We start from the raw sequence: 10,336 nt of genomic DNA on the forward strand, positions 1-10,336 counted from the left end.
AAGAATGTACAGATATTTACATGTACATTCCTCCCACGGGCAGTTCAAAACCAGAATATCTCATAGATCTCCAATATGCTAGCTGGAGCTCACGTTTCTCACTGAACAACAGAAAGTAGGAAAGTGGTAGCTCTGTAAGAGGGAATGAAAGAGAAGAGGAGGCATTACAGCTGTTCATTTGTTATGATGTGTTGAGTGTTTATTATAAAATTGGTTAAGACTACACTTCATCACTTCAAGCTACACTTTTTATTACATTTTTTCAAAAAATTAGGCACTTTAGTTTACTTAAATTTAGAATTTATTATTTGAATAGTTATTATTTATTATCCCTCCAGTTTGATGTGAAAACTGACTGAAATATTATTTGATTTGACAGTCCGTTGTTGACTAAAAACATGTGTTGATACAACTATAGGTTATAGTACTGAATGATAACGCAAGTTCGTCGTTTTGATGTTCCGGAGCTTTGCTTCAGGAAATTTTCTCTAACTAGACCTCTTTGAAATCTAATTGAATACCCCTGCTTTATTTAAACAAAACGTTAAATACGTTCCTTACTAATTTATTTTATTTTTTTACATTTATTTCTACAAAATGTTCAATCCACACAGAGCAGAGGACATGGTCTTTAGTATTTAGTATTCTTTAGTATTATCTAAATTACAGATGCATCTCTCTCGTGACGTATATGGGCGTGCGCGCGCACACACACACACACACACACACACACACACACACACACACACAAACAAACTGATGGTGGCAAGGGCTTTGACGGAGGGGTGTCGGTATCATGTAAGGATCCATCAGCATACAACAAACTAATAGAATGGATAGTTATTAGTTGAGGAGCCTACAATCAACATTTTTAAGTTACTGTTTAAGGAATCCAACGAAGGTTAAAATCAAGGGCAACTGGACTTGGTTGAAGATACTGGAAGACGTTTCGTCCCTCATCCAAAGGACTTCTTCAGTTCTGACTGACTGGCAGCGAAACTCAGCTATTTAACCTCAGTGGGGTCGTTATCCCGGGTCATCGATACCGCTGGTTCGTTAGTGTTCCTTGTTGCTGTGACGACAGTCGATACACTCGTTAAGACTACCTGTGGCCAAGACTGAACGACCATCGTTCGTTTAAGGATCGTTTAAGGAAGGACACTTTTTTTTTTTTTATGTAGTGGTAAATGTTGAGTTTTTAGTCTATTTTGCTTTCATGTTTTCTTTTACTACCAGTGCCTCGGGTTTAGCTGTAAACTCAAGAGACTGTAAAGAAGAAGAAGAGAGGGCATAGGAACTTGACAAAGACTTATCTCCCGACCTGATATTTATTTTTTGTTTGCCCCTTTTGATGTCTATATGTCCATGTGCCTGTTTTGAAAGAGGAAACAATTAATTCTGGTCTTTTCTCATTTGTTTAAAAAGGCCCAGCAAGTCCGTGGAGCAACAGGAGTGGACAAAGCCATGGGTACATTGCTGTACAGTATGGCATCTCGCCTTAAAGACACCAAACGCCTGGCGTTCCTTTCAGACTGTATAGCTCAGTGCAAAATCTGCACAGAGCTACAGCTGGCAGGTAATTTGACATTATTGACATGTTGCAATTTGATTGAATACAACAATGAGTTTCCAAAACTGAGACTTCTAATAACATCACATATTTTAGCATTAATCTTTTCTAACTGGTCATTTCCCAGACTCATCCCTTACACAAGAAAACATTGAAGAGAAGCTCACTCACCATCAATCACCATCACTGCTCAAAGATAAAACAATTAATGCAGACCCAAATTTGGTCACAAATTCACACTAAGTTCTAAATACTTTATTTCAAAATGATATGCGTTTGAATTTAGCTGTGTTTAGAAGCATTGAGAGTAGACGAGAAGGGGTTTGTGGACATGAATGACTAGAGAATTTCTCCTCCCTCTTTTTTTGGCAGCTGCACTGGACTTTGTTAAGAGCCATCCTCAGGACCCCATAAACCAGAAGGAGTTTGATGAAGCATGTGGAGTGGGCGTGGTCATAACACCGGAGCAGATTGAAGAGGCAGTAAGTGCATTACATTGCCCAGAAGTATGTCGTTCCTTGAATGTGGTGTGGTCATTGACTGTGGAATGTTAAACAGGTGGAGATGGTGATCAAGAAGCACAAGGAACAACTCTTAAAGGAGAGGTACCACTTCAACATGGGACTGCTAATGGGTATGACGATCTCACACTCCATTGCTTGAATATTTTTGAAACCATTGAAACTTAGATAGAAGATAGACACAATCTCACTGAGCTTTTGTGTCTGTCGTAGGAGAGGCACGCTCTGCCCTAAAATGGGCCGATGGAAAGGTCATCAAAAATGAGGTGGACATGCAGGTGTGTTTTTAAATTTAAAAAAAAAAATTATTGTATTGTAGTACATCTGTATGTCATTATGACTGTATATTGTAACTAACTCTGGCTTCCGTCTTAAAGGTCCTACACCTCCTAGGACCCAAGACAGAGGCTGACCTAGAGAAGAAACCTAAGGTAACTCCCATCACATTATTTAAAGGAATAGCTTGACATTTTTGGAAATGTGCTTTTTCGTTTTCTTCCTGCACCCAACCAAGAAATAGTCCGGCATATAACCGCTTGTAAAATCACAACTTGATGTTTTTACACTTCACTTTATGTTACGGATTAAATAAACAATATATAAAGTGAGTGAACATTAGAAGTGCTGGTAGGCAGATTTTGTTTCCTTTGGACAGAGCCAGGCGGCTAGTTGTAGCTTCATATTTACCATACAGATAAGAGAGTGTTATCGATCATCATCTTATCTACAGTATCTCACAAAAGTGAGTAAATATTTGATTGTATCTTTTCATGTGACAGCACTGAAGAAATTACACTTTGCTACACTGTAAAGAAGTGAGCGTTCAGCTTGTAAACTTGTGTAAATTTGCTGTCCCCTCAAAATAACACATCACACAGCCATTAAAATCTAAACCGCTGGCAACAAAAGTGAGTACACCCCTGAGTGAAAATGTCCAAATTGGGCCCCAAGTGTCAATATTTTGTGTGGCTACCATTATTTTCCAGCATTGCCTTAACCCTCTTGGGTATGGAGTTCATCAGAGCTTCACAGGTTGCCACTGGAGTCCTCTTCCACTCCTCCAAAATGTCTAACTATTCCTTTAATCGCTTCACTATGTTTTGACTTCTTCTGTGGTTAATACCTAATTGTTTTGCAGCCCCAGAAAACTAAAGTAGCAGAGAAGGAGGTAAAGGTGAAGAAAGAGGAGGTGGCAGTGAACGGTAAGCAAGAGGAAAAGTGGACAGCAGACAGCAGACAGAAGTGAATTTAATTGTTGTTTTTTTTTTTTTTTATTTTATAAATGTGCTTGTTTGTTGTTTAGGTGTGGTGATGCCTGGGGAGGGAAAGTCACTAATGGAGCAGCTCAGAGGAGAGGCACTGAAGTTCCATAAACCAGGTGAGAAGGAACCACCTGAACAGTTAGATGCATTGCTGTTTAACTCTTTATGCTCCATCTAGAACCATTTTAAAAGATTTACTTAGAGTATTTTGATCTTTCATTCTTCCTGCTTTCCACCCTACAGGAGAGAACTATAAAACTGAGGGCTATGTAGTCACGCCAAACACAATGAATTTGCTTAAAAATCACCTGGAGTTTACTGGTGGACAGGTACAAACTTTACAGATTTTACTTGAACTTTTGGAAAAGAAACACACAAACTTCAAAAGAAAAACTGATTGTTCTCCTTTCCATTTACAAATCCCTTTTTAGATACGTACTCGTTTTCCTCCTGAGCCCAACGGTATCCTTCACATTGGACATGCCAAAGCTATCAACTTCAATTTTGGTTACGCAAAGGTGTGAGTCTTTCAGTCCTCTCTTTCCATCACATTAGCTGTTGTCCTCTCAGCTATTTTCCTCTGTGGTGCAGCTGTTTTCTTTAAACCTAGTCCCTTCCTGTAGGCCAACAACGGAATTTGTTTCTTGAGGTATGATGACACAAATCCAGAGAAAGAGGAGGAAAAATACTTCACTGCCATCGCGGACATGGTGGAGTGGCTCGGTGAGTTTAACTCTGTTGTTGTACAGCTTTTTGATTTTCACTTTCACACACTTTCAGGAAGATAGCTTCTTATTAATATTACTGTGTTATACAGGCTACAAACCTTATGCTGTCACGCATGCATCAGACTACTTTCAGGAACTCTACGACCTTGCTGTGGATCTTATCCGCAGGTGAGTGTAGGAACTTTGTGTGTGCATTCGTAAATGTGCACAAGCTGGTGGATAATGTCTAATCCTTTCTCTTTGTCTCCCTTCAGGGGTCATGCGTATGTGTGTCACCAAAAGGGGGAGGAACTGAAGGGCCACAACACTCTTCCATCACCCTGGAGAGACCGACCAATTGAAGAGTCCGTGGTGTTGTTTGAGAGGATGAAGAAGGGCATGTTTCTTGAGGGAGAGGCAACGCTGAGGATGAAGATGGTCATGGAGGACGGGAAGATGGACCCTGTGGCGTACCGCATCAAATACACACCGCATCATCGGACAGGAGATGAATGGTATGTAAACCTGAACGGTTGTACTTTCTATGCACCCATTTCCATTTAAATACAATATCTTTCTCACAACAAGCTGTGTTTTACTAACTTATCTTTCTCTGCAGGTGCATCTACCCCACTTATGACTACACCCACTGTCTGTGCGACTCCATTGAACATATCACACACTCACTCTGTACCAAAGAGTTCCAGGCCAGGTATACATGAATTATTAGGTGATGTGTTGAAGCTCAGCTGTAATCATAATCTTTCCTGGGGGCATACGAATGCATTGTAAATGTTCACCTTCTTTGTTGGTTCCTTCTTGCAATAGGCGATCATCATATTTCTGGCTGTGCAACGCTCTGGATGTGTACTGCCCTGTGCAATGGGAATATGGGCGCTTGAACCTCACCTACACAGTCGTGTCCAAGAGGAAAATCATCAAACTGGTAGAGACCGGCGTTGTCAGGTAAAATCGAATATCTTTTTGGATATTGTTTCCAGCATGTAAGCATTTTTTAACTATTTATATTACATTACATTACTATTACAGTAGGATTGACTGACAAAAACATATTAAAATGATTTATTATTGGATATTATATTGTAGCACAACAATATTTAATTAAAAATGAAATTTTGGCAAACATCTCATTTGCGGCTCCTGCGAGAGAGAGAAAAATACTGACCTTTTATTAAGCAGATTGGATATCAGCCAGATGTGGCGATCCACATTTGTCGATGTGATTATAAAAGTGATGCCCTATACACAAGACCGAAGTGAGTTTCATGCCGTGTGGTATACGGATTTTACCTTTGGGGAAAAGACAGCAGATATTTATATCCGGGGAAAGCAGATGAGAAGTCATTAAACCACTGAATTAACTTAATTAGTGCATCAATACATCATAGTGAGTATGCATCATTCTTAAACCATTCATTCAAAAAAGTACCACTACTAAACATAGTATATGCAAAAAGGGCCTATTAACTGTGTTGTATGAGTATTTTAATCATATCGCTCCAGAGTGTGGCTGTTATAAATGTTCTGCAATGTCAGGATGAAATTATACCAATGAACTCAGCAGTAATATGAATTCTATAACTGAAAAGGAATTAAGTCCTCTCAAGCATATAAAAAGCTACCACCACTTTTGTTAAAACAACACGGATGTCTCTCAGCATATACATAAATCAGACATCATGTGTGAATTTAAACCATATATACTTCTCATTGTGATTTGGTGTACAGCATTTCAACAACACCTTCTTGTGTCTCGTCTTCATACAAGGTTAGGTAAGTATAAAGTTATCTTTTTAATTACAGAGACTGGGATGATCCCCGGCTTTTTACTTTGACTGCGCTCAAGAGAAGAGGTTTCCCACCAGAGGCAATCAACAACTTTTGTGCACGGGTAAGCAGAACGGATGGAAGAGTGGGGGAACTAGTAAAAAACATGCATGAGGACGGTGATGTCGTGTAATAATATATGTTACATCTGCTCGCAGGTTGGAGTCACAGTTTCCCAGACAACGACAGAACCCCACCTTCTGGAGGCGTGCGTTAGGGAAGTGCTGAATGACACAGCACCCAGAGCCATGGCTGTGCTGGAACCGCTCAAAGTCACTATTACGAACCTTCCTGTGAACTCAAAGGTTTGTACAGTTTGACTTTACACATTAAACTGCTCCGTGAGGATTTTTAATAGTCTGTATGTTCTGTCTTTTACATGATATTTAACATCATGGGCACTGAATCTTCCTTCTATTATCCTTTTCTGTGTCAGTCGGAAGTACAAGTACCAGACTTCCCTGCCAACGAGGCCAAGGGCAGCCACGTGGTGCCATTCACAAGCACAATCTTCATTGAACAGAGTGACTTCAGAGAGGTTAGAGAGAAAAAAATGCAAAATAAAAACCCTCACAGTAAATGTAGCAGGCTGTCCTTGTGCAATTTTTGGACTGTGTACAGAAGATGATGATGGACTGATCTCCTTTTGTAGGTAATGGAGAAGGGCTACAAGCGTCTGACCCCAGAACAGCCTGTAGGTCTAAGGCATGCTGGATATGTCATCTCTGTCCAGAAGGTCATCAAGGTGAGCAATTTAATTTACTCGCTAGGTGTGGTGAAAAATTACATAGTGGGCTAACAGCAGCAGTCCACAAAGATAAAATTAAAAACAGCTTTTTAGCACTTCCGACTGCACTTTGACTCAGTTGCTCTTAAGTAATCAGGTCGGCTGAGTCAATTAACTCTTTTAAGTCCCTTCTTAAAACATACTTTTATAGGAGAGCCTTTCCCGATTTTTATTTGACTTTATTTTATCCCTTTTATTTTATTCTATTTTACTAATTTTATATTTATCTTAAACGTGTATTTTAGTCTTTTCAATGTTTTCTTGCTTTTATCTTGTATTGTTTCTGTATTATTGTTTTTTGGGTATTATTGTCTTTACACTTTGTAACTTGTTTTGAAAAGTGCTCTACATTATTATTATTATTATTATTATTATTATTATAATATGGCTCAGCTGTTAGAGCGGGAATGATTGTAAGTATGATCCCTGCCTACTCCAGTCCACACATCGGGAGTGTCCTTGAGCAAGGCATTGAACCCCCAAATGCTCCCAGTGGTTAGGCCAGCACCTTGCATGGTAGCTCGCTCTGTGCGTGCGTGCGTGCGTGCGTGCGTGCGTGCGTGCGTGTACTATTTAACATATCATCCATGTTCTCATGGACATGCCCTGCTGACATCCACTTTGTTTTCTCAGGACGCTCAGGGCAAAGTGGTGGAACTGGAGGTAAGCTGTTGCAGTTCTGAGACTGCAGAGAAACCAAAGGCCTTCATCCACTGGGTCAGCCAGCCTTTGGTGTGTGAAGTGCGACTTTATGAAAGACTGTAAGTCACACAAAAAAAAAAAATCACTCACTGTCATTCACAACCCGTACTTGATGTAGAAAACTCACTTAACCAAAACGTCTCACTGTCTGTAGATTCCTGCACAAACATCCAGAGGATCCATCTGAAGTGCCCAATGGCTTCCTGAGTGACATCAATCCCGTGAGTACCTCTTCACTCCTGTTTGGATTAACAAACACATTAAAATGGGCGTAGTGACTGTTTTTAATGCATGTCTTAGTGTAATTTCTTAATGCATTTTTGTTATGTAGAATTCCCTGCAGACGATAAGCAGTGCCTTAGTGGATACCTCAGTGAAGGGAGCAAAAGTTTTGGACAAATACCAGTTTGAGAGAGTTGGCTACTTCTCCGTGGACCCCGATAGCACCCCAGACAAGGTACAGTAAGATTAAACAACTTTGAAACTGTTTTTTTTATATAGTACAAATGTGCTTCTATTATTAGTTAATTTGAGTAATAATTTTGGCATTGATCTTTCTTCCACTGCAGCTCGTCTTCAACAGGACAGTCACCCTCAAAGAAGACCCTGGGAAGATCTGATTGGCTGAGATCAAGCCTCACTTCTTGCTTCCCATGAGCCCACGGATACATATGCAAATTGTTTGCATCACTTAATGTGTGACATAAGCAAGGGACTGCTTAGCCTGAGACTGATTCAAATCAGATACGTTAATATTTACCTAATTATAATTCTCTTGCATAGATCTGTCTCACTGAAATTGGAAAATATTAATCTGTTTCTTGATTGTCGGCTGGGAATTCTTCATAAGAGAATTGTGGCCAGCAAAATTACTATAGTATTACTTTGCTCAATCTCAAGCTTGGTTGGTCAGTGTCAGACTCCTTGATTATTTTATCTGCTGCAATAATATTCACATTGTTTCCTCTTTGTTGAATGTGTGCAACTTTTGATCATTTTTCAACAAGGACCTCCTCTATGTTAATTTAATATTGGCTGTAAGCTTACACAAGGGCGATGCTCTCAAATGTCATACATGACTTTCCTACAAAGGTGGTGAGTCACTGCCAAACCTTTGTGTCTTTTTAAGACTCAGAGAGGTGCCAATGTCAGGAGAAAATAAATATTACAACAAAAACCTGCAATGTCTCTGTGTTAATAACCTGAATCTGATGCCAGTATTCTGCTACCAGTGCTATTTTAGACCATAATATTTTACTCAGTAATCGGTATCAAATGTTTGACTTAGTATGTGATGATATATGATTGTAGGTGCCTTAACACACATGCATTAAATCTAGGGGTGGTGGTATCATAAGGTAACGTGAACATGTTATTATAAAACACAACCTGATGCTAATAATGATTAAGTATATTTTGCACCATTGGTTTCTGTGGCTTATTTGCCAGTTGAGTGTTAAGCAACATAATCTGCAATCAGGCAAATATTGACAGAAGAAATACTGGACCAATACTGATATATCAGTCAAAAATGATGTTATGCATTGGTGCATAAAACTCTTTTGAATGTAAAGGAAATACAAGTTTTTAGGTTGCAAAATGTTTAAACCTTATTTATATTAAAAGGTAAAGAGATATCCTTTACTCCACCTTTTCCCAGTAAGCAAAATATATTTACAGTATATTAAAGCAGGTGTTTGGTTCAAACAGTGAAATGCAGACCACGCTGAAAAGTAGTGCGTGGGAATTAACCCTCAACTGCCCAGAGCGTCCTGAGCACCACCCAAATACTCAGCGCATCTCTTCGGTACCACCTTAAAAGATTCAGAAGCCAGTGAACCACTAGGAGCGTCTGTCTGGCACAACTGGGTTTTAAGGTTGACTGATATCTACCCGATCTTGTCGACTACTTTGCCCGTGTGTGTCGCCTTTAACGGACTACCCTTCAGGCGTCAGTTACCGCGATATCATGTGGTGGAAATATCGCGTCAGCACGACAGAGTTACAAATCGCTTGCTTATTGGTCTGAGGGAAAGTGTTGTAAGATGGCGCCCAGCGAAATATGAGTGGATAAGAAAAAGAAAAACTACAGCTAGCCATTTGACGAAAACCACGACAAATAAAGAATACATCAGCCACAGAGAAACGTTAGTAGCACCTCGCTTTTCTGCTCATTGAAAGAGGAGTAACGTTTCGAGGGTAGAGAAGCGTTTGTGGGCGGCTCGAGCCTCGGCCCGGTTGAGGAAGAGAGGTAACGCTAGCTAACGCGCCTGCTAAACGTTAGCCTGCTAGCTTTGGATATACCAGAGAACACAAATAAATGCAGTTGGGGTAGCGTTAACTGCAGGAGAGAGGTACCCAGGTTTCCGATGCTTTCTGTTTATGTACCACCTGCTACGTAACGTTAGCTCTTGTGTTGTTTGTGCACATGATCGTATTATTACACTTTGCCAAACACAGCTGTGGCTGGATCGTATTTGCAAACAACACGCGGCTAACTAGCCGTGTACCTGGCTAACCTAGCTTGTTGTGTAATCAGCTGAAAGATGCGCCGTTATGGAGTCATTGCAAGCACACAGTCGTAACTCAATTGTTGTGTAAAACTTGCACGTTTTCATTATGTTAGCGCTTTCCGTCGCTTCTGTGAATACTGCATCGGATTTGGAAAGTGGCCGCGCTTTTGTCCCTGCTCATACACACTCAGCTAGAATTAGGTTAACCCTTTCGTATTACCATCTGTCTGTGTTGACATTGGAGCACAGTTTGTAAATACTTTAAAGATAAAACTGATGTCAGCACAGCGCTTTTGCTCCTTTTTATTTTTACTTAAAAAATGAAGTCGCTTTCTTCTTGCCTTTTCAAGTGCGTTTGAGTCATTAACGTTTTGACAGGATTGTTGAAATGTAATAAATTATATGGTTAGTCGTTGTTGATGCATC

The 10,336-nt window shown here is 40.0% G+C and overlaps 2 protein-coding genes across 5 annotated transcripts in view; both read left to right on the forward strand.

Annotated features, from left to right (window-relative positions):
* Positions 1-8,578, forward strand: part of qars1 (glutaminyl-tRNA synthetase 1) — an 18,597-nt gene extending 10,019 nt beyond the window's left edge. For all 3 annotated transcript variants that reach the window (XM_046055544.1, XM_046055543.1, XM_046055542.1), the window contains exons 2-23: positions 1,426-1,576; positions 1,943-2,052; positions 2,129-2,204; positions 2,305-2,369; positions 2,469-2,522; positions 3,230-3,293; positions 3,395-3,469; positions 3,597-3,682; positions 3,785-3,871; positions 3,977-4,076; positions 4,171-4,249; positions 4,336-4,575; positions 4,680-4,772; positions 4,889-5,026; positions 5,885-5,972; positions 6,067-6,213; positions 6,345-6,446; positions 6,561-6,653; positions 7,329-7,456; positions 7,552-7,618; positions 7,729-7,854; positions 7,967-8,578. In XM_046055544.1, the coding sequence (XP_045911500.1) occupies positions 1,465-1,576; positions 1,943-2,052; positions 2,129-2,204; positions 2,305-2,369; positions 2,469-2,522; positions 3,230-3,293; positions 3,395-3,469; positions 3,597-3,682; positions 3,785-3,871; positions 3,977-4,076; positions 4,171-4,249; positions 4,336-4,575; positions 4,680-4,772; positions 4,889-5,026; positions 5,885-5,972; positions 6,067-6,213; positions 6,345-6,446; positions 6,561-6,653; positions 7,329-7,456; positions 7,552-7,618; positions 7,729-7,854; positions 7,967-8,017 (2,181 nt within the window). In that variant the 5' untranslated portion in view covers positions 1,426-1,464 and the 3' untranslated portion in view covers positions 8,018-8,578. The remainder of the gene's footprint in view (positions 1-1,425; positions 1,577-1,942; positions 2,053-2,128; positions 2,205-2,304; positions 2,370-2,468; positions 2,523-3,229; positions 3,294-3,394; positions 3,470-3,596; positions 3,683-3,784; positions 3,872-3,976; positions 4,077-4,170; positions 4,250-4,335; positions 4,576-4,679; positions 4,773-4,888; positions 5,027-5,884; positions 5,973-6,066; positions 6,214-6,344; positions 6,447-6,560; positions 6,654-7,328; positions 7,457-7,551; positions 7,619-7,728; positions 7,855-7,966) is intronic.
* A 747-nt stretch (positions 8,579-9,325) lies between these two features.
* The window catches only part of LOC123975427 (transcriptional regulator QRICH1-like), a 10,567-nt gene continuing 9,556 nt past the window's right edge, over positions 9,326-10,336 (forward strand). Inside the window, exon 1 of one of the 2 annotated variants that reach the window (XM_046056896.1) lies at positions 9,326-9,648. The gene's annotated coding sequence lies outside the window, so the exon portion shown is untranslated. The remainder of the gene's footprint in view (positions 9,649-10,336) is intronic. The other variant, XM_046056895.1, reaches the window with a different exon arrangement.

This window comes from Micropterus dolomieu, linkage group LG08, assembly GCF_021292245.1.
Source record: "Micropterus dolomieu isolate WLL.071019.BEF.003 ecotype Adirondacks linkage group LG08, ASM2129224v1, whole genome shotgun sequence".
NCBI classification, from domain to species: domain Eukaryota; kingdom Metazoa; phylum Chordata; class Actinopteri; order Centrarchiformes; family Centrarchidae; genus Micropterus; species Micropterus dolomieu.